At 46.6% G+C, this 24,517-nt stretch overlaps 1 protein-coding gene across 1 annotated transcript in view; it reads right to left on the bottom strand.

Annotated features, from left to right (window-relative positions):
• Positions 1–24,517, bottom strand: part of PDIA5 (protein disulfide isomerase family A member 5) — a 91,639-nt gene that overhangs the window by 8,374 nt on the left and 58,748 nt on the right. Inside the window, exons 12-14 of the mRNA XM_018045711.1 lie at positions 8,801–8,871; positions 8,111–8,271; positions 4,266–4,396 (exon numbers count right to left, since the gene is read on the bottom strand). Coding sequence (XP_017901200.1) covers positions 4,266–4,396; positions 8,111–8,271; positions 8,801–8,871 — 363 coding nt within the window. The remainder of the gene's footprint in view (positions 1–4,265; positions 4,397–8,110; positions 8,272–8,800; positions 8,872–24,517) is intronic.

The raw sequence follows: 24,517 nt of genomic DNA, 5'->3' as shown, positions 1-24,517 counted from the left end.
CACTAAGACATCAGGCTGGCTGGAAATAAGCTACTCCCTTCCCCCAAATCTGGTATCACTAATTTCTCCTTTTTAACTTCTCTGCTTACTGAAAGCATAAAGGTCACTGTCAATTTAGTGCAAATTCCTGCTACCATCAATTTAAAGCATCCAGGCCTCAGATTAATAGCCTTCTGCTACATCTCATTTTCTCATTATCCAAAAGAAAGAGCATGGCAGATGAATAACTAGAGGGGAGGTTGTTTTAGAAAGGGCATGAAGATGTTCCCCAGACATGTCAGGTGGGCCAGAAGAGGCATGATTTTTTAATATGGGCTCTTTAAAAAGGCACCACCTCTGTGTTGCAGGAAACTAAAGCAGCCTCCCAGAGTTGGGAGAGAGAAACAAAGACCAAGGACAGGACAAAAAATTCCAATTTCAACTCAGCCAAGCTGGCTTAAGAGGGGCGGTCACCATGACCAGACCATTCAGAGCCAACAGAGGGGCCTGGAACAGGAGAGAACAACCAAACAGCAGGAGCTGTGCAGAGACTATGGAGGGAGGATGTGAGGGGAGGTGGGATTGGGGGACAGGGCAAATGGGCGCCTGCTTTTTACTTTACACCTACCTTTATCAGGTACGTGACCTTTCTGCAGTATTTAGATTCTTTACATACAAATTAAGTATATGTTGCAGTCCATGGGGTAGCAAAGAGTCAGACACGACTGAGTAACTAACCCTTTTACTTCACTTCACTATACGCTACCTATAGGATAAATAAGAATATATTATTTTATTGCTATTTTATTGCCAAGAAAAAGAAATGCAAAAAAGGCAAAATAGTTGTCTGAGAAGGCCTTACAAATAGCTGAGAAAAGAAGAGACGCTAAAGGCAAAGGAGAAAAGGAAAGATATGCCCATTCGAATGCAGAGTTCCAAAGAATAGCCAGGAGAGATAAGAAAGCCTTCTTCAGTGATCAGTGCAAAGAAAGAGAGGAAAACAACAGAGTGGGAAACACTAGAGATCTCTTCAAGAAAATTAGAGATACCAAGGGAACATTTCATGCAAAGATGGGCACAATAAAGGACAGAAATGGTATAGACCTAATAGAAGCAGAAGATATTAAGAAGAGGTGGCAAGAATACACAGAAGAACTGTACAAAAAAGATCTTCACAACCCAGATAACCATGATGATGTGACCACTCACCTAGAACCAGACATCCTGGAATGCAGGCCTTAGGAAGCATCACTACAAACAAAGCTAGTGGAGGTGATGGAATTCCAGCTGAGCTATTTTGAATCCTGAAAGATGATGCTGTGAAAGTGCTGCACTCAATATGCCAGCAAATCTGGAAAACTCAGCAGTGGCCACAGGACTGGAAAAGGTCAGTTTTCATTCCAATCCCAAAGAAAGGCAAAGACAAAGAATGTTCAAACTACTGCACAATTGTACTCATCCCACACACTAGCAAAGTAATACTCAAAATTCTCCAAGCCAGGCTTCAACATTTCCTGAACCATGAACTTCCAGATGTTCAAGCTGGATTTAGAAAAGGCAGAGGAACCAGAGATCAAATTGCAAACATCTGTGGATCATCAAAAAAGCAAGAGAGTTCCAGAAAAACGTCTACTTCTGCTTTATTGATTATCCCAAAGCCTTTGACTGTGTGGATCACAACAAACTGTAGAAAATTCTGAAAGAAATGGCACACCAGACCACCTGACCTGCCTCCTGAGAAATTTGTATGCAGATCAAGAAGTAACAGTTAGAACTGGACATGGAATAACAGACTGGTTCCAAATCAGGAAAGAAGTATGTCAAAGCTGTATTTTGTCACTCTGCTTATTTAACTTATATGCAGAGTACATCATGAGAAATGCCAAGCTGGAGGAAGCACAAGCTGGAATCAAGACTGCCGGGAGAAATATCAATAACCACAGATATGCACTACCCTTATGGCAGAGAGCAAAGAAGAACTAGAGAGCTTCTTGATGAAAGTGAAAGAGGAGAGTGAAAAAGCTGGCTTAAAACTCAACATTCAAAAAATGGAGATCATGACATCTGGTCCCATCACTTCATGGCATATAGATGGGGAAACAATGGAAACAGTGACAGACTTTATTTTCTTGGGCTCCAAAATCACTGCAGATGGTGACTGCAGCCATGAAATTAAGATGCTTGCTCCTTGGAAGAAAAGCTATGACCAACCTAGACAGCATATTAAAAAGCAGGGACATTACTTTGCCAACAAAGGTCCGTCTAGTCAAAGTTATGGTTTTTCCAGTGGTCATGTATGGATGTGAGAGTTGGACTATAAAGAAAGCTGAGCGCTGAAGAATTGATGCTTTTGAACTGTGGTGTTGGAGAAGACTCTTGAGGGTCCCTTGGACTGCAAGGAGATCAAACCAGTCCATCCTAAATCAAATCAGTTCTGAATATTCATTGGAAAGACTGATGCTGAAGCTGAAACTCCAATACTTTGGCCACCTGATGAGAACTGACTCCTTGGAAAAGACCCTGGTGCAGGGAAAGATTGAAGGCAGGAGGAGAAGGGGACAACAGAGTATGAGATGGTTGGATGGCATCACCAATTTGATGGACACGAGTTTGAGAACGTCCAGGAGCTGGTGATGGACAGGGAAGCCTGGCGTGCTATACAGTCCGTTTGGTTGCAAAGAGTCGGACATGACTGAGTGACTGAACTGAACTGATTTTATTGCTGAAAACATTTTAAAGATTTTTTTCCATTAGGTAGTCCCCTCCCCCCTGCCCCTGTCCAGTGATGAACACACATCTCAAAGCCTGGAGCAGAGCTCAGGGCAGGACATGGCAGCAAGGGAGATGGGAGACTCCAGACACCAAGCCCTCTGCCAGCAGCTGAGTCGCTCAGCAACAGGCCCTGCATGGATCACATTTAGTTATTTCTCATTGGGAAGGACTGTGAGACTTTTGAGGTGGGCAGGGACCAGGCCTCTTTCCCAGGTATCCTGGGTCCCAGACATGAAGCACAAACTGTTACTTCAAGGAGGTCATTAGCACCCCAGCAGGGTAGGTGTCCCCACTGAGGTCTGGGGGCAAGGGGAGAGAATTTGGGGAAAGTATTCAGTCTGCAGTACTCTCTCAAGTCCACCCCATGGCTGGTCAAAGACTCTTTCTCCAACCAGGTTCTCACCAGGTGCTGGGAAGTAACTACCATCTGAATCAGGATTGTGACTAAGGCAGGGTATCAGCCCAGGCCGCGAGAAGGGCTCCATCATCACTAACTTGCTGCCAAGCCTCAGGCAAGTCAGGCATCTCCTGGTCTCAGTGCTGCACCCCCAACTCTGCCTGGAAGGAAGACAGCTCCTTAAGATCTACAGTCTTCTGGACTTACTCTCAGGACAGAGGAGGACAGGAGGAAGCTCTGCAAGGAACTGAAAGAGCGCAAGGCCCACTTGCAGAAGAAAAGGCACAACCAGAGGAAGCGTCAGCCACAGGAGGGCGGGGTTGAAGGCTAGGCCAGGAGGTGACCTGCCTGGACAGTGAGAGCTGAGCAGCCCTTCCTCACTGGAGAGGAAGGGACGGGAGGCTAGAACTAGACTGAGCAGCCTGCTTCTCTGCGGAGCGCAGCTTTGTTATCCCCATTCCATTACACTAAGCTGTAACGTGGGGGAGAAAGGGCAGAGCAAGAAATTCAAGAGCTTTTCCCTTACGAATCAGTGAACAACTTTAAAATGGGAACACACACAATTTGAGATCACAAACACCTACATCAGCAGACACGTCATCCCCTCAACTTAAGCTTTGATTAAAATGGGGATCCTGGTGGGGAGCTCTGAGCGAACGTGACTGAACTTCCACCACAGCTTCAACCCCATGGCTTCCGAGCCACTCAGGAAGGTCAGGGAGAGGAGGCTGGGCTGGCGGTGCTCAGGAAGACAGGGACACAGAGGCCTAATGAGGCGGGCTGAATTCCCAGCTAATAAGTGCCAGGGTTCAAAGGTGAAGTCAATGGCTGGAGGGATGGAGGGAGCCAGAGGGGAGGGAGTCCAGGGACGTGAGGTGGCTGAGTAATCATTAATACAAGGCAGGCCCCAGGCACAGGCAGAAGCAGAGGGCTTTAGGACTATTGTGAGAACAGAACCCAACCGAGCTGGCCCTGGATTCTGAAGGACCTCAGCCAGGAATGAAACTAGAGCCCTGCTCACAGCAAAAATGGCCCAGAGTTGGCGTGCGGCTGCCCAGGTCCCTAGGAGATCCCTCACCCCATCCTTCACCCCTCGGTGAGCGCCCCAGCGACTTACATGGGGCGTAGAACATGACCAAAGCGTGCTTCTTCCGCTTCAGGCTCTCCCGGAAGTTGTCCCCAGCCAGATGCAACACGCTGGTCTGCTGCTCTTCCCAGGCGGGGTCTGGGGGTGGCGGGGACTCGGGGCTAAAGGAATTGGAATGGTGGGGAGACAGTCACTGGGGGAAGTGCTTCCACCACTGCCCCAACCCCCAGCCACTCAGGGGAGCACATAAGAGAAAATCACTTTGCGTCCTTTCCAAAACTGAGTTCAAATCCTCAGGTTAAACAGAAAGAAAAGTGAACTGTCTGCAAAGATTCCCTCCAAGGAGCCTCTTGAGAAGCCATTTTGTGAAGGTGTGAAGGACCTGAGCCTGCTCTGGGGACAAGGAGTCTCTCCAGTCGTCTCCTCGCCCTGGGGAGAACCCCAGCACCTGGGCGCCCTCTTTCCCCGCTCCTGCCTCTTCTGGTACCCTAAGCACTCCACGATCCTCTGCTCCCGGGCCTTTGTTCTGGTGGAGAGAGCATGAGCCACAGAGTGAGGTAGGGTCTGCGTTCAAATCCAGATTACCGATCACCTGTGTGACCTTAGGTTAGGTTACCAAACCCTTCTGAGCTTCCATTTTCCTTTCTGTTAAATGAGTACAACGATACCTACTTCCTGGGGTCCTTAAGAAGAGCAGAGACAGAGAATGTAAAGCACCTAGTCGGTCAAGCAACTAACAGTCGCTAAGAGCCTGTAAACGCTCATAAAGGACAGGCATTCGAGAAACGTTCACAATTTTTCAGTCTACCTTTGTCCACTGGTTCCCTCCACTCTGCCTCACAGAAGTATAGATCTCTAGGGTCTTTTAAAGCCCTTGCTGCCCTTGACCCCCTTCCTACAATCGTGCTTCTCTCTCCCTTCTCTGAGAAGTGGCTCTGGGGAGTGGTCCAGAACCCACGCTGCCACATCCACTCCCTGCCTGCACCCCCTCTTCTCCTGGTGCCACACAGCTCCTGCCCGCCGGACCTCAGGCCTCGTACCCAGCGAGGGCAGCACAGCGCAGTGTCAGCTGCCCCAAGTTCACACTCACCTTTCAGAAGCCCTCCTTCCAGGCACCTGCAGAGACCCCACCCACCTTCCCCAAAGCCCGTTCTCTTCTTCTGGTTCCATCTCCACGCTCCTGCAATTCTCAAAAGGTTTCATCCATCTGCGTGGCTTCCATAACCCCCTAAGCTCAGGATGACTCGAGCCCTGACCTCTCATCCAAGCCCATTTCCAGGTGTTTTCCCAGTATTTCCACCTGGAGGTCCAATCCCAACAAGATTTAGAACTGTTCCCCTTCTTCCACACCTCCCAAAACAGTTTTCTTCCCCACCTTCTTCATTTGGTTAATGGCACCCCTGCTCTTGTGACCAAGACTGGCCCCTCCCAGCCTTCCTGTCTTGCCCTGTTCTTTGCCCTCCAGATCTCCTCATACACCCTGGGTTCCTCAGCTGACACCACCCACCAACCCTCTGCTCTGTCCCAGGATCCTGCTTCCCTGGGCTGGTCTGCTCGTGGGCACATCTTAGTCACCTGATTGGGTCACTCGTGCACAAGCCTACAGGCACCATCAACCTAACCCGACACCATCTGCTCGCCCTCCTGCTGGTGGCCTCAGCTCCTCATCATCTCAAAGCATCTGCTGTTAAATGATGCTCTGCCTGGTGGATTCTTTTGAGCTTCCAAAGAACCACAATTCGTCCCGAGGAAAGGCACTTTACCTCTCTGAACCAAGGAAATAGGGATAGGCTTCGGTAGGATCTGAGTATAAAATGGGGCAACAGTTATACAAGCATGCTGCCAAGGCTGGGAGGTTCCAGCACTTAGGTGGTAGCACCATCAGTTACTGCACCACATGAGAACTGGCATCAAAAACAAACAAAGCTTCCTCTGAGTATTTCCACACACCATGCACAATAATCCAATTTAATTCTCTGAACAAGTCTATGGGAAAAGTATTGTCTCCACTTTACAGATGGGAAGCTGGGGCTTAGCAGGGTCAAGTAAATGGCCCAGGGTCATGATCTGAGTGCAGGGTTCTCAGACTCTGAAGCCCATGCTCTTACCCTAGTGCTTTTTCAGGCGGTGGCTAGGACAGGAAGGACAGAGACCCTCCATGCTCACTATCTGTGTCCAGTCCTCTGGACCAAGGATTGGCAATGATCAATCCTCTGGTTCCCCCAGCCCTCTAACCACAGTGCAAGCACCAGGGACCTCACCTGAGCCCCTGCCCTGCTCAGACCTTCCCAGGGAACTAGCCCTGGCAGCAGAGCAAGGCCAAAGAGGTAGGTGTGAAGAGCAACCTGCCTCCTGCACCAGAGGACCAGCAGAGACAGCATCTCATTCCTCTTGGAGATGAACCCCTGCTCCCTCTGGTCCTAAGACAAGGCCTGGCTACTCTGAGCATCTACCCCTAGCGACCAGCAGGAGACTGGAGGGGCTGAGACCAGGACCTGACCTGTCCACTCACCTCTTGCCAGGAGCCTCTCCTAAACTGAGTGGTAACTTTGCTCCTGTTCCATAAGCTGGTGTTTCTCAAAACCCCATCACTGATTTCTTTCATTTACATTTTCCGAATCAAGGGTTCAGAATCTGCACTTCAATAAGCATACCAACACCAGGTAATGTTTACACACATCCAAGTTTGAGGACCAGTGTTCTGACAAAGTAACTGCCCCTGGATGCTGCTATTTCGCACAGTTCTCGCGTCACTGGGTGACTCTCACTCAAGTCTTGGTTCTCATGCAGGCATGATTATGCCACACCAGGGACCTCTGCAAAGGCTGGAGAGTGTCTTCTTTGACTTTACCTTTCCGTCAGTGCAGAAATGGGGCGGTATTCTCAAATATTCAAGTTACGTATGGGTGTGTGTCCCCGGGGGAGGGGTGAGGATAGGAGAAAGCACTTGCGTGGTGGCGGGGGGAGAGGCTACTAACTGCAGGTTCCAAAGTCCTCGAATGAATAATTGCAAGGCTCCTCAAGATGTTTTTTTGGACTTGCAGGCTGCCATGGAGTAAACTGTGTCCCCTACCCCAAATTCTTATGCTGAAGTCCTAATCCCAAATACCCTAGAACAGGACTGTATGTGGAGAGAGGGTCTTTAGAGAGGTAAGTTAAAATGAGGTCATTCAGGTAGACTCTCATCTGATCTCACGGGTGTCCTTTAAAGATGAGGAGATTAGGGCGCAGCTGGCGGAAGACCATGTGAGAACACAGGGAGATGGCCACAGAGAGGCCTCAGGGAAAGCAACCCCCCCCCCAGCCGCCGAAATTTTATCTGCTCTCTAGAATTGTAAAAAAAAACAAAAAAGAAAAAAATTAACTCCTGCCAGTAAGCCACCCAGCCTGTGGTCCTGGCAGTGGCAGCCCTCACAAACTAATACCCAGACAGAGGGAGCTCTTCAACCCTTTCTTTTCAACCCCAAACCACCATGGGCCACCCCAGGGACACTACTGAAGGCCCAGAATTGGGCCCCTGGAGTCCAGCTCTGGATGTGAAGAGCTGGGTTTCCTTTGTTCACTCACAAGGAAAGCAATAAAGTGTATATGATGAAACCTGGGGCTAGCACACTGGGGAAGTCTGTCCTAACAGAGAAACACATGGCTTCCTGCAGCTGATGCCACCACACCTAGAAAGGTTACTGTAACCTGCTGGATGCAGACATGGGGTCAGCACACCCAAGGTGCCCTAAGGATTGGGAAGCCCTATCTGTCTTGGCTCCCAGGCCCTGAGCCAAGGTCAGCGGCTCCTAAGTTTACTTCATCTCCTCAAGGCCCTGTCCAGTGGCCGACAGCCAGGGACCAGCATGTGCTATCGAGACCATCAGACTCACTTTCGCATCCACTCAATGAAGCTCTTCTTTGTTCTGAGCGCAGGCACGGCATGCTTCTCTCCATTCTTAAAATATTTGAGCGTAGGAAACTCGGAGATGTGGAATCGTTCTGCCAGGGCCTTGTTGACGGTGGCATCGACAGCTGCAAGGACACCAGAGCTCTGGGACGGGGGAGAGGCCAACCATGCGTGACACCCTCAGACGCGGTGCTGGCAGAAGAGGAGCCCGGACGCCGGCCCCAGCCCACCCCGGGCCTGTCAGAACCTCACGGGGCGGGAACTCCACACATGTCCACCCGTCTCATCTGTGGCCTGAGATGAAGCCTTTTTATCACCCCCATCAACCAGGTGGAGTAGACTGCGGCTGTTCCCAGTAGGCAAGGTCCCACAGAAAAAGAGCCATGGGGCTTCATCCCAGAGCCCAGGGCCTTGGCAGAGGCCACCTGGATGGGTACCTCCAGTACATTTCTCTGAACCAGACCCCATAGTCCGAGCATGCTCCACCCCTGGTAGGAGCCCAACTGCTTGACTAGGACACATCTACTCGGGGACAGAGACGTCCTGCAGGGCTCCATGGAGCTGGCGAGCTGCTAACAGAGCTTGCAGGGGAAAGCTGTCCTAATGGTTCGTATTACTGAATGATACGAATTTAGTAGAGAGCAACGGGGGAGGTTAAGGAAAGAAAGCTTACATCTCCTTCTCCGTGGAGGACTTCTGCTGCATTCTCAAATTCTGGCTTCATTTTCTTACAGTGTCCACACCCTGTGGGAAGAAATCAAGAGAAACCATCCCCATGGCATGGAGGCTCCAAGGATGTCCCCTGCCTCTGGAAAATGGCTGGGTCCTAGTACTAGATATCAGGGGTACCCAGGAGAAAAGAATAACAGTACCAGCTCAGAGAAAAGAAAGCTTTCACCTGATCCATTGGGGGTGGGAGGGGCACAGAGGCAAACATGAATCAACTACATCAACGATACTGGTGATATGTATATAGGTCCCATGTGCCAGGCACTGCTCTAGGTGACTATCTTTATGACAGCCCTACAAGGTCTGAACTACGTTATCTCCATTTTACAGATGAGAAAACTGAGGCACTGAGAGGGTGGATGACTGCTCAAGGTTACATACACAGCCACAGGTCACAGAGCTGGGCTGAAAGCCCAAGCAGTCTAGCTGGAGGCCATGGCCACCAGCAGTGTGTGCTTCCTAGCACCATGCAGGCAGAAGTGAGCTGGGCCCTGAACTGAGAATAAGAATTCACAAAAGCAAGAGAATGGGGAAAAAATCAAGTTCTGACTGTCCCCACAAGGGAGGTGGTATAATCTGACAAGCACTTGTCATTTCCAAACAAACCATTTTTCTTGGGATAGATTGCTTTGCTTTGCCCTCTTCTCCTTACAACCACTTGAATGCAATAATGTTATAAATAATAACATTTGATACATTAAAATGAAGCATCAACCACTTTCTGTAGGTGATAACAGGACACTTTTAAATTGCTTTCATTTTAGCAGAAAGAGAATTTTCTAGCATCTCGGCAAAAGGGGCTACGAGGCCAGTAGGACCAGACTGGTTCAGGCTGGAGACCACTTTCAAGGGAAAGCTGGCTGGGGTGGGTACACACAGACAAGGCTAACTGGATACAGGGATGTGACCTGGACTTCTTGTGGTATGTGCTACTGCTTGAGATGCAGAAAAGCAGTTCTAAGACATAAGTTTATAATGATAAAGGGGAACTTCAAGAAACATCTCAAATAAACAACCTAATCTATCATCTAAAGGAATTAGAAAAAGAAGAACAAGCAAACTTAAAGGTCAGTTGAATGAAGGAAATAACAAAGATCAGAGAGGAAATAAATAAGACAAAGACCAAGAAAACAATACAAAAGATCAATGAAACCAAGAGTTGGCTTTTTTAAAAAGATAAACAAAATTAATAAACCTTAGCCAGGCTCACTAAGAAAAAAAAGAGGACTCAAATAAATAAAAGAAGAGAAATAACAACCAATTATCAGAGATATGAAAAAATCTACCATGGTTATACACCAAAACCTAGAAAAAAATGAACAAATTTCTACAAACATAATCTTTGGAGACTGAATCAGGAAGAAATAGGCAATCTGAACACATTGATCACTACTAGTGAAATTGAATTCATAAAAAAAAACAGCAACAACAAAAAATTCAGCAAACAGAAGTCCAGGACCAGATGGCTCCACAGGGTAATTCTACCAAACATGTAGAGAAGAGCTAATATCTATTCTCCTCAAACTAGCTCCTCAAAATGGAAGAGAATGGAACACTCCCAAATTCATTCTACAAAGCCACCATCACCCTGATACTGAGACCAGGTAAAAGCACTACAAACAAACTGCAAACTGATTTTCTGATGAATATAGATGTAATATACTCTCTATAAAATATTAGCAAGCCAAATTCAACAATATATATAAAGAATCATACAGCATGATCAAGTGGGATTATTACAGGGATGAAAGGATGGCTTAATATCTGCAAATAAATCAATGTGATACAACATATTAACAAAAAGATCATGTCAATAGATGCAGAAAAAGCATTTGACAAAATTCAGTGTACATTCTTGATAAAAACTCTCATCAAAGCTGGCACAGAGGCAACACAACTCAACAAAATAAACACCATTCATGACAAACTCACAGCTAACATCACACACTCAGTGGTGAAATGCTGAAAGCCTTTCCTCTAAAACCAGGAACAAGACAAAGATGTCTCGCACCACTTTTATTCAACACAGTCCTAGCCATAGCAATCACACAGTAAAAGAAATAAAAAGCATTCAAACTGGAAAGGAAATAAAATCATCACTATTTACATATGACATGAAAGAAAACCCTAATGTCTCTACCAAAAAAACTGTTCGAACTAATAAATGAGTTCAGTAAAGTTGTAGATATAAACTTAATACACAGAAATATGTCGTCGTCTTTATACGAATAACAAACTATCAGAAAGAAAAAGCAAGAAAACAATCCTGTTTAAAAACTGTACTGAAAAGAACAAAATATCTAGGAATAAACTTAAGGAGATGAAAGACCTATATTCTGAAACCATAAAACAATGATGACAAATTGAAGACGGTACACAGAGATGGAAAGATGACCTGGGTTTGTGGATTAGAAGAATTAATTACTTAATTATTAAAATGTCCATACTACCCAAAGCAATTTACAGGTTTAATATAATCCCTATCAAAATGCCTATGACATTTTTCACAGAGTTAGAATAAATAATCCTAAAATTTATATGGAACCACAAGAGACCCTGAATTGCCAAGGTCATCTTGAGAAAAAAGAACAAAGCAGCTGGAGATATCACATTCCCTGACTTCAGACAACACTACAAAACTCCAGTAATCAAAACACTATGGTAGTGAAACAAAAACCGAGATCAATGGAACAGAATAGAGACCCCAGAAATCAACCCACTTAGGATCAATTAATCTCATCTATGACAAAGGAGGTAAATTTATACAAAGAAAAAATGACAGTCTCTTCAATAAGTGGTACGGGGAAAACTGAACAGCTGAATGTTAAAGAATAAAGTTAAAACATTTTATTACACCATATATGAAAAAAAAACCCAAACAGAGTCAAGACCTAAATATAAAACTTCTAGAATACAAGTGGAACACTGACAAATTGTAGTAAAACTTGTTTGGATTTGTCTCTTAAGGCAAAAGAAACAAAAGCAAAAATAATCAAACATAAATTAAACCTAATTAAACATAAAAGCTTTGTGTAGCAAAGTAAACCACTGACAAAATGAAAAGACAACCTACTGAATGGAAGAAAATATTTATAAATGATATGACTGATAAGGGGTTAATATACAAAACATAAACAGCTCATATCACTCAAAATCAAAAACAAACAATCTGTTAAAAATGGGCAAAAGACTTGAACAGACATTTTCCCAAAGACATTGCTAATGATTAGAGAAATGCAAATCAAAACCACAATGAGATACCACCTCACAGCTTTCAGAATGGCTCTCGTCAACAAACAATGAAAGTTGGCAAGAAGTAGAGAAAAGGGAACCTTGGTACACCATTGAGAATATAAATTGGTGCATTCACTATGGAAAACAGTATGGAGGTTCCTCAAAAAAACTAAAAATAGAACCGTCAAATGGCCCAGAAAGTCCACTTCTGGGTATATATTTTGAAAGAAAAACAAAAAACCCCCACTAATTTGAAAGGATATATGCACCCCAATGCCCATAAGCAGCGTTATTTACAACTGCCAGGATATGGAGGCAACTTGGCCAACTCATGCGAAGAGTTGACTCATTGGAAAAGACTCTGATGCTGGGAGGGATTGGGGGCAGGAGGAGAAGGGGACGACAGAGGATGAGATGGCTGGATGGCATCACCGACTCGATGGACGTGAGTTTGAGTGAACTCTGGGAGTTGGTGATGGACAGGGAGGCCTGGTGTGCTGCGATTCATGGGGTCGCAAAGAGTCAGACACAACTGAGCGATTGAACTGAACTGAAGTGTCCTTGAACAGATAAATGGATAAAGAAGAGGCAGTACATGTATACAATGGTATATTATCCCACCATAAAAGTAATAAAATTCTGCCATTTGTAACAATGTGTATAGATATAGAGGGTACTATGCTTAGTGAAGTCAGACAGAGAAAGACAAATACTCTATGTTAATCAGTTATATGCGGAATCTAAACAATAAAAGAAGCAAATGTTTATAACAGAACAGAAGCAGACTCACAGATAGCACAAACCAGAGGTTACCAGTGGGGAGAGGAAAGGGAAAAGGGGCAAGATAAGGCTATGGGATGCAAAGTTACAAACTACCATGTATAAAATAAGCAACAAGGACAGAGCACAGGGAAGTATGGCTATTGCTTTGTAAAAGCTTTAAATGGAGTACAGTCGATAAAACATTGAATCACTATGTTGCATACCTGAAACTAATATAACACTGTAAATCAACTACACTTTAATTAAAACAAAGAGAAAGAACTGGGACAAAAAAAGAAAGGAAGAAGACACACACCAGTATCATCAGAGGAGCCCTCTCACACACACCCCCTCCTCCCCAGAAGCCACTGGGCCATGCAAACAGCTTTCCTGCCTCCATCTGAGCACTTTGGCTAGGACAAAAGTTCCTCTTTCCTTCAAGGTCATTCCTGCAGAGCTCAGCTCCACGTGGCCTTGAGACACACATTCGATTTCTGTCTGTTTCAGCTTCCTCAGTCTACGCACACTTTGTTCCTCCCAGTGACAGAGGCCCCACAGTGTCTACCCTAGCTGCAACTCCCCAAATACAAATGCACACACACACACACATATATATATAACAGAAAATACAGGGGCCCTACAGTGTCTACCCTAGCTGCAACCCCCCAAATACAAATACACACACACACACACACATATATATAACAGAAAATACAGGGGCCCTACAGTGTCTACCCTAGCTGCAACCCCCCAAATACAAATACACACACACACATATATATATAACAGAAAATACAGGGGCCCTACAGTGTCTACCCTAGCTGCAACCCCCAAATACAAATACATACACACACATATAACAGAAAATGCGGGCCAGTGTTGTCAAGCCCTCCTCTGGAGAGTGCGCTCAGGGGAAGCCATGAGATGACTCGATGGACTAAACTCACTGATGGAATCCAGCCCAGGGAGTGGCCACAATTCTCAGCTGCGCTAACATGTTGGTGCTTCTCAAACGAGCCCGAGGAAGAGGGACACCTGCGGGTTCATGGTCTGACTAGAGTCCACTTGGGACCCCAGTGAACCATAGAGGTATCAAAGTCATCACAATATTAAAATATAAGAACATTATTCTCCAGAGCTGAACATTTAGTATGATCAGAACCCATATGCACTTTATAAACAATTGAGCTACAAAAGTATCTTTCATTTTGTTTTGATAAACTTTGTTTGGAACTGAAAATGTGGTTTCCCCACAGAAACAATCTTCTACACAGATTCTATGTAGAGCCTCAAGAAAGACCACAAAAGCCCATTTAATAGGATGTTCCTGAAGCATGCAGAGCACAGCATTATTTCTGTTTAAAGCATGCAGCCCACAGTCCAGCTTGGGACTCCCCCACAGGCCTCTCCCTGCAGGCAGCAGCCGCCAACAACAGCCAAACAGAGAGCATCCTCCTCTGGTCTGGGTGGACTCTGGGCTTTTTGGGGTCACTAACATTCTTGAGAATTTAATGAAAACTTCTCTTTCACCTCTCCCATATTGATGCACATATAGTCTATATTTATGAATAACTTCAGAGGGCTCTGAATGTCCTGACTGGTTCACAGACCCCTGGTCTTACAAGAGGCCAAGACAGGGAAGGGCTGACTCCGAGGCAGTCACTTTCCCGTAGCGGTAGGGGTAGAACAAGGAGCTGTCTACATAGGTGTTAGACTGAGGTTCCCTTCCATGTGGATCCCCATGTCTAGAGTAAATCAGATATTCTAAGGAGGATTCTACTGACTTAACATGAATTATATTGACTTAAAATTTTTTTTTTATCTGACTAAAATAAAAGGAATAAATCTCTCTCTGGGGTTTACAGTCAGGAGGGTCTACAACTCTTAGAGAAATCCACAGGCCTGCCTCCAGGCTGAGAACTCCCTGCACCCTGCCCCGAGGTGACCACCCCCTCCCCGCCACTACCCGCAACTCCCAAGCTGACTTCCCCTGGGGTGGAGGGGGCTCACCTTGCATGAAGAGACATAGAGAAAAAGAAGCTCACAGGCTCTGCCCCTGCTGTGGGGTCTGACACCCAAGAGTTCTCTCTGCCTTCACCCAGAAGAGCAGAAGGAACGAGGCCTGGGCAAGCCTCAGGAGACTCGGGCTTCCGGCTCCAAGAGGCCTCCACGGCAGGCAGGAAGGGCAGGAAGGGGATGCTCCCCTGACCACCCCCTCCTCCACCAGGATAAGAATGTGATGTCAGGCAAGGGCTAGCAGGGCCCATGCTCAAGGTGGGCAGTGGAACTATGTGAGAGTGAGAGCAGAGAAGACAAAAAAGACAAAGTCACTCACAGAAAACCATTTTTTCTTTCCAAAATGCACCAGTCAATGAGGCAGGACCCCTGAAGATCAGCGAGTTCACCCTCATACTTTTGACAGACTCAGTCCTTTGATGCTACTGCTCCCTGGGGAAGCAAACGGACTCCACATAGCCCGCCAGCCTCTATCAGCGGCAGGCTGGAAGTGGACTCCTGAGATGGAAAACTAGCTCACAGGGAAGAGGAGCTGTGATCGACCCGTGAGGCCTGCTCTAGACATGGGAGGGGTGGCTGGAGGACACGCGGAGGTGACAGACTGTGGCGTGCACACACGGCTCTCCTGAACCTCCAGCCCCGTCTGTAGGACTCTACCAAGTAATAAAAGGGCTCACTCTCTCTGCACTGGCCCTCCACACACTGTCTCAGCAGCCTCCCGAGACACAGGATAGAGATCATATCATCAGAAATGACAGCTCTGGGAGATGAAGTGATAAACTGGGGGTGGGTTCCCGGGGCCACAGACAAACAAGATGGGATTACAAAGTAGGATTAGAAGGCTTCTGGCTGGAGCACACTGCGACCACACAAGCCAGTCTTTTTCCCGAAGTTCTGTCCACAGCCCCCAGCTCACTCCATCAGAGCCTCAGCCCTGATGGACAAGGCCTCTGCAGACCAAGTGTCCACCCCAGCTCTGGCCCAGCCTTTGACTCTCCAGTTCACTTCAGCTCCACTAGACCACCTATTTCTCTTTTACTGTTAAAAGACGGCTTATTCATATACTCCTATGGTAGCTCATTTTGCAATGCCCTGTGACCGTTAGATTGCTGTCTCCTGATATTTAGGGGGTGATCAGGGCATCTTTTCAAATCATAAATCTTATCAAATTCCCTTGGTCAAAACTTTCCAATGGCTTCCATCACACGTAGACTGAAATCCAAACTCCCTCCCACAGCCACAAACTCCACATAATCAGACCTTCCTGCCTCCGACCTCAACTCAGGGAGTGTCCCTCTGTCCTCTACACTACAACCCTGTGACCTCTTTCTGTTTTCCTATCTCAGCAAGCTCATTTCTACCCTCACAGCTCTTAACGAGCTATTGCCTGGAACACGATCTTCCCCCAGGTCTTCGTATGGCTGACCGCTTCACATCACGCAGGCTTTAGCTCACATTTCACTTCTACAGAGAAATTCCCTGACCACCTAACCCCAGGGAGCCTCAACCCATCACATTCATTTCCAACAGCCTGTTTATTTTCTCGACTGTTCTCCAAATAGCTGGAGTAATCTGCTTACTTGAACCCTCCAATCCCCCAACTGGGACGAAGCTCTCTACAGAATGATCTCACTTAGTCTCACTCCCCACCACATCTCTGGTACTGAAGATGGCATCCCATACACACTTTGTGAATGAATGGCTGTGTTGTTCAGGTTTAGAGCAGTGCATACAAGGTTGAACTGAATCATTCATGCCTGGCTGAGGAGGGGATGGTCAGGAGAGCACCTGCTTTCTTTTGGGGGCAAAAGCCACACCAGTTATTAGGTTGACTAAACCTCTATTTGGTAAAACCAGCAGCTACGTCATTTACAATGTGCACAGCCTCACCCCCCGCCCCCCGAATTTATACACTTCCGTGCTCCTTACTAGGTCTGGAAAACATCTTTGGAAATCTTCAGTATCTCTGGATGTTGTCCTGAAGTTTCCCATTCATTTCCAAGAGTTCTCCTGATAGCATTACTGGTTTTCACTACTAGCCGCTATTCCCTCTGCTCCCTGAACAAGATACAAAGGCTAAGCAATAAACTTCTGTAAACAGTTTGGGTTGAGGAAACCAGCCAGGCCCCTGGGAGGAGAGCTGTCTGGTTGAGCAAAGGTCTCCCTCGCTGGCAGCGCCTGCCCTGGGGAGCTGAGGGTGTGAGTGGTGACTGCCTGGACCCCAGCCTCCAGGACGGCTATGTGGATGGGACAGTGAGAACTCCGGCCCGCTGCATTTTACTGTCCTGACTGCGATTTGATGGGCTATTAAGTTTTACTGCCAAACTTCCTTGTTGGGTTTTTATCAGCTGTGTAAGTACACTTACTCCGATTTCACGACCTGGCAAAGAGGCTGCCCAGCAGCTCCGTGACCACACGCTTTTCTGGCTGTAGGAATGCTGGCCTCCTGTCAACCTCAGGCCTTCGCATTCCTCTGGATTCCATTAACTTCAGTTACACCTAGGATTTTATTACAGACCAGCAATGGAGACTTTCCTGGTTCTTGTAACCAGAATCTTCCAGGGGACCAGATTATTCTAGAAAGCTCCCTAGTACCTGGCACTCGATAGGAACCTGGATTTTCCTACCCACATTCCTGCTGCCTTGCCTGGACCTTGGCTTGGACAAGCCAGGGAGGTGGGGCTCCTAAAGATGCTAGCAGAAACACTAATGCTTTAACATTGTTACAGCTCCCCCCCTCCCCCCCCAACCCCAGAGAGACCTCAGGGCTCTTTCGAGGCTTCCAGCTGTACCTGCACCAAAGCTAACTGTAGACACACAGACACTCTGGGGCAGACACATCCTGATGAATGGCTCATCTTTCCCGTTTAAAGAGAAAGCATGGGATTTTTTTTTCCCCCTTTCTTTACATTATTACAAAATGTAAATGACAAGCTGTAAAATTTTTTCTTCCAGGCTTCTATCCTAAGGAAATAATCTGACATGTGAACAAATATTTATAGATGAAAATTGCCCTCTGCAGCATGATTTATAAGTGGAAATACAGTAAACAACTCAAACCTCCAGTATTATGAGGCTGGTTAGGTAATTTATGGTGCCATTATATAATGGAATATTATGTGACCACAAAAGCATGAACAAATAAGCATTTTTAATAACATTATCTTCTATTATCTTATGTTAAGAAAAATATAAATGAAAAAGCATGGAAAAAAGAACTTAAAATGAAATCCCTTCCTCCCCCTTGGCAAAACAAATGAAAAATCCAGATGAATTAAAAAACAAAATGAGAAAAACAAAAATATCACAAAATAGATGCATGCTAAGTTGCTTCAGTCTTGTCTGAATCTTTGAGACACTATGGACTGTAGCCTGCCAGGCTCCTCCGTCCATGGGATTCTCCAGGGAATCCTGGAGTGGGTTGCCATGCCCTCCTCCAGGGGATCTTCCCAACCCAGGGATGGAACCCGCATCTTTTGTCTCCTGCACTGGCAGCTGGATTCTTTACCATTAGCACCACCCAGAAGTCTTAGGACACTATTTTTATATCCCGGGGATGGATATCCCAGAGGTCAAGAGGGAAAAGGCAGGTTCTCAGAGGGCTTGGTCCTTGCAGGCTGTGGCCCCTAGGACCTGGCTTTTTCCCTGGCCCTACCTTTTTGGCTAATGTGACCTCTGGCAAACTTCTCAACCTTTTGGGGCCTCCCTTTCCTAAGCTGTAAAATGGAGATAATCATGATACCCACTTCACAGGACTTGTTGCGAAGATTAAATGAGCTCATATATGGCAAGTGCTTAGAGCAATGCTTGATCCACACCAAGTGCTCAATAAACATTCTAGCTTGTATGTGACTATAAAAATGTAATGCTGTTGTACAATGAAAAGGCAGCATAGACAAAAGTAAGCAACAGACCAACAGGGAACATCTGGAACACAGAAAACAGATAAAAATGAATAACCCTAAGTATGGAGCTCTAGGTCAAGAAGAAAAAGACAACCCACCGAACAACGGGCAAAGGGAATGAACAGTTGGTTCACAGAAGAAATACGAAAGGCTGATTGCCGCATGAAGGGATGCTCACTTCCCTGGAGGCCTGGGAGCTGTGGACAAGTTGTCCCCTTGCCCCATCTAGCAGGAGTGTAAATGGCTGACAGTATTCAGGGCTGGCGAGGATGCAGGCTCTGTCACGCACTGCTCACTGGGTGTGGTGAGCCCTTCCTGGAGAGAAGTAGGCGGCATCCATCAAGGCTCAAACACACTTACCACAGGGCCTAGCACCCTCCCTTCCCGGAGCTAACACCTCTCCACAGTTAGACGTGTTCCCTGATACATTTGTTTATAAAGGTTTACTGCATTGTCTGGACAAATCCTGGAGATAGATGTCTATGATGGGATGGTTTAAAGTCCAAAGCATACGTAAATTATAAAATACTATTTATTAGTTTAAAAGATTGTGGTAGATTTATATGCTAACGTCTTCCATTTACACAAAAATATATTCAAGACCTATATACTGATAAGTGAAAAAAATGCAAATCACAGGAAAATGGGTAAGAAACAATCCCCGTTGTTCAGGGAGAAGCATGGGAGGAAAAAGGACGGCCAACGGTCAGCACTGGTCAACCCTGAGAAGGGGGCCCGGTGGGGAGGGGACTGTCACTGCTTACACTATAGTCTATGTATCCCTTGAACTCTGTGCCCCGATAACAAGAATGTTAACATTGTTCTTAAATTATTTGTGCCCTTAAAAAATAAGAGTGATCGCACAAAGGAGTTTTATAGCAAGATGGTTACACAAATCTACATATATTAGGAAAAAAAGTCAATTTAACTTTAATTTTTTTTAAAGTTGAAAACAAGGGAAAAATAAAAAAGAAAAAGCAACTAGAAAGAATGATGACAAAAAGAACAAAGTGGCTGCTTCTGAATAATGGGATTATACATAGTTTTTTTCCTTGTTTATATTTCTCTGTACTGTCCCAGGGATCACGTATTACTTGGAGTAGACATAAATGAAGAAAGAAGCAGAAATTCTGGAGTCTGACAGGGGTCTGATGCTGAATCCAGACAGGCAGCCCAGCTCCTGAAGGCAGGCCAGGCCCAGAATCTCTGGCACACACCTGCTACTGGGAGTTATGGCAAAGAAAACCTCTCATCCTGGGCGGCCTGCTGCCAAGAAATGGGGCAGAGCTGTGGGCAGGCTGCCACTGCCCTGGGGAAGGAGCGGCAAGGGTGCTCTGATGCCCCAGCAGCCTCTCCTTAGGCCGCAGGACACCCCTGGGAGAGACAGGCTGCTCCTCAGGCCCCCTCCTTGGAGCCCCACTTTGTTCCTTCTATCTCCCCATGTGAATGACAGTTGCTGTGGGGGGTGGGGGCATTACAGCAGCATGTTCTTCCCTGTGTTAGCAGGGCTGCAGGCACAAGGACGGGGAGGAGCTGGTAGACATCACAGTGGCAAAGCAAACGGTGGAGAGAGATGAGTGACAACGGGCAGTGACTTTTCTCATTCAGAATGCAGCAGGAAGAAACACAAGGCACCACGGAGCGCTGGCTGCGGGGGTCCTGCTACCTCGCCCTCTTTAGATACTATTTACTGCTCTGCAGATCAGGGGACTGGGCCTGGGGCTGTGACCTCCCCCCAACCACTCAGAGCCCCGTGTCAAGGGCCATATGGACCGCAGAGGGGACTGGGCTCTGTCCTTGCCCCGCATGGGGCATGACCCCTCTAGGAACCCACTGCTCGCAACACACTGTTCCTTGGAGATGGCCCAGGACCTGGACAGTGAGCTCTGGGGGCACACCTGCTTGTGAATCTCAGTACCCCCTGTCCCCTTGTTGTGACTGTTCCCTCATTGTGGCCAGGCTGAGTTTATTTGTTCAATGACAACTCAGGCATTGGGAGTAGAAGCTGCAGAAAGATCTGTGTGGGATTTCTCCAGGACTCCAGCTGGGAGGGAGATGGAAGAAAAGGCTGAGATGGGAATTGCATGGCAGGAAAGCTGGAAAAGAGGGTAAAGAAGCAGGGGGTCCATGGAGGTGTTTGATAATCCCAGGCGCCTCTCCTGCCAAGAACCCAGGAGTGCAGTTCTACAGGGACTTGATGAAGGTTCCAGGCAAGTGGGACTCTGACAGAAACTAACATTGAGCACTTCCTCTGTACAAAAATAACACGACAAAGAGGGACCACGGCTCTTCTTGGGAATCTATACCAGGATCAAGGTTAATATTCTCTGTACTTTCCTCTGTTATCCCTTTATAAAGCATATATGCACTCCCTTTTTAATTAGCAGAAAATCATAAAGATAAATTCAGCTTTATAATTTGACTTCCAGTATTTCAGTCTGTGGGGATCTTTTAAAACCTTCATGCAGTTGCTCAGTATTTTAACTAGCTTTCCTTTCTCTAATTCTAACCCTCGTAGATTTGAAAGTCTGCCTTTTTTTTTTTTTAATAACTTCAACAAAACTGCTGATTAAAAAACAAGTAGCACCCTCTAGACAGAACCAGGCCAGACTCACAGTCACATAGCACCAAGGGGAGGTGTTCCCCTCAGGGTGTCCCCACCCTGCCCAGTTCTCCCAGTTGCACTTGGGAAAATAGCAACTCACCTTTGATAAAAGAAAGACATACTAATCCATCAACCTGGCAATCCTATACCAAGAAACAAACCAAGCTTATATGACAATGCTGAGTAGAATCCATGGTCTTCTATGTTGATAGATCCCAACTAGTGTTCCTAGGTCTCCAAAATGGTCTGTTTCTTAACCACTCCCTATATGGTCTTGGATTGGCACCTGTAACACTGTGATTTCCAGAACTCATGTTTTATTTAATATTTGCTTGGGAACTCTGAGGCAATGCAATCTCTGGCCTCCTGACATTTGTCCTTTTCTCTAGGTCCCTCAAATATCACAGAAGTGGTCTCCTGATCAGGGTGGGTTCTTGGCAGCACTCCAGCAGAAGATACACACAGCTAGGCAACTAGGGGACCCTGCTGTCTGTTAACCTCCTGGGCTCAGATTCCTCTCGAAACCATGTGCATTCCATCCCTTCTAAACCCCAGGCACCTAGATAGAGAAGGAGGACTCTGTAGAAAGATTATTTAATGTGGAGCCACACGCATCAGATGGAATTTAAACGGGCAGTTCCTCAGGGAGCTTCACCTTGGGCTTCTGCCCTGGTCCTGTCACTCTGATAGTCCAGCAGAAACACACACACACACACGTGCACGCGTGCGCAGGGGACAGGCAAACACCTTGTTAGAGAATGTAGGGTCTGTGATCTGCAGACACCTAACAAGCGAAACTCCAATTCTTTGGCCATCTGATGTGAAGAGCTGACTCATCTGAAAAGATCTGATGCTAGGAAAGATTGAAGGCGGAAGAAGAAGGGGACGACAGAGGATGACATGGTTGGATGGCATCACTGACTCAATGGACATAGGTTTGAATAAACTCCAGGAATTAGTGATGGACAGGGAGACCTGAGGTGCTGCAGTCCATGGGGTTGCAAAGAGTCGGACACGACTGAGCGACTGAACTGAACAAGCAAAATCTCAGCTCTATTCATTTGTTAAGTCTGAAGCTGGAACAGCCTCAACAGGGCTGGTATTCATAATACTCATTCACAATGACTAATGGGGAAACAAAAGGCTGCCATCTGGTTTCTAGTTCTCATTTTCTAATTTAGCTCTCAACAGCCTCATTTGTTCATTTTCTCATTCATTAAGCCCTTACTCTATGCCCACAGATGACTTAGATGGGGAAGTGATGATCACTCTGGTTCAGGGAGCCAGGTGGGTACATTGCAAGGGGAGAGGGCAGGGAAGAACTCAACAACCAGGCACCGGGGCCCAGACCCTGCCAGCATCTGCTACTACAATGAATTCTTGCAACCTAAGAGTACAAGAAAGAATACAGACAAAAATTTTCCCAGTTTGCAACCAGGGTTCTATTTTTTTTTTTTTTTTAAAAGGGCTTAATAAACAATTGGGTTTCCCTAGTGGCCCAGCAGTAAAGAATCTGCCTGCCAGTTCAGGAGATGTGGGTTCGATCCCTGGGTTGGGAAGATGCCCCGGAGGAGGAAATGGCAACCCACTCCGGTATTCATGCCTAAAAAATTCCATGGATAGAGGAAACCTGGTGGGCTGCAATCCAGGGGGTTGCAAAGAGTCGGACATGATTTACGGACTAAACAACAACTAATAAACAATTATTAAACAATTCCAATCTATCAGGTTCATGTTGTTAAGATTCATCAAAGGGGACACATACTCTTCATGCTGTGATGCATAAGGCACTGTTCAAACCACTCTGTAATATTCCAGGAGCCAGAGTAGAGGGCTCTCTCTGGCACAGAGTAGAAGCACCAACACGCAGGGTGAAGTTCCCAGGAAGGAACTGAAAACAGTGAGCCCGGGCTCTGCCTCTACCACTGGGGCAGGAACTGGGGCAGGGTGAGTTCAGCTCTGGATGCAGCCTGACTTCCCGTAAGACTTGCTTTCAATAGCAAATCTGAGACTGGCCAGGAGAGTGTATCTCAGCAGGGAGAGGGCTGCCGTGCTACCTGGCGGATGTTCATTCATCAGGGTTCCTCCAGCCACAGGGACTGAGCCTTGGCAGGGCTGGGGTGACATGCTCCTAGGGCCCTCTCTGTCACTGCCCTTAATCAGAAGCCCTTTGAAATTTGGGTTTTTTTTTAAGGGTTTTTTGGGGGTCATTTTTCAGGAGAAAGGCCAATAATTTTCCTTTGGATTCTCTTCAGAATTTGGCACTTATAAAACGGACTTGGGGAAATCCCCAGGAGTGGTCTACTTATGAACAATTGCTAATTAACCAAACCCCTGTGATACTGCAGGGAAGCTGAGTGTGGCAAGGCCAGGGCTCAGTGGTATAGGACTCAAAGAGCAGTGAGTGCCATTTCTCTACACAACTGTCTACTGGTCTGTAAAGTGGAGTTAATCATATTTGCTTTGCAGCACTGTGGGTGAGACAGAAGGAGATGGCCCTGTGGGCAGCCACTTTGTCACCACAGAGCAAATCACAATCAACAGCAGAAAGATCTCTATGACTAAGAGAATTGATAAAGTAATCTCTCACTAAAGATGCCTCTGTGGACTGGCAATTATGACACTGATCTGTGAAGAAGTTATTTTTGCTTCTTCTCCTCTTTCACAATCCCTTACCCACCATCACTGGGCCAAAGAGCTGGCAAGAAGCTATAAGAGAAGAGCACCCCACACCTGTACCCTGTCCCAGGGTGCTGGGGACCCAGCTTCGTCACCCATTCGGATGGGCCCGCCTCTCCCAGAAGCTGCTCCCAGGAACTCTGGCCAGGGATTGTCATCCCTTGTTCACCTTTCCAGGAGCAGCCTTCTCCCTCTTAGAAAGGAATTACAATCCATTTCTATCCTTCATGGGAATAGGAAGGACACTGGCCTAGAAAAATCCTGAGCTATAGGGCTGTTGGTCAATATTGCAAACACTTTACAGGATTCATGTTTTTCTTCCCTTGATCCACAACGGCCACTGCAGGCCGTAACAGACACCAGGTGAAACAGAAAGAAGGGGTTCTAGGTGCTGTGGGGACTGAGGCTCCAGCCCTGGCTTCACTGTGCCCTTTCAACTACTGGACAAGACACAGGCTCT

Source organism: Capra hircus, chromosome 1 (genome assembly GCF_001704415.2).
Source record: "Capra hircus breed San Clemente chromosome 1, ASM170441v1, whole genome shotgun sequence".
Lineage (NCBI taxonomy): Eukaryota > Metazoa > Chordata > Mammalia > Artiodactyla > Bovidae > Capra > Capra hircus.
Note: the sequence above shows the minus strand (reverse complement) of the source record. Positions and strands in the feature narration are given on the sequence as shown.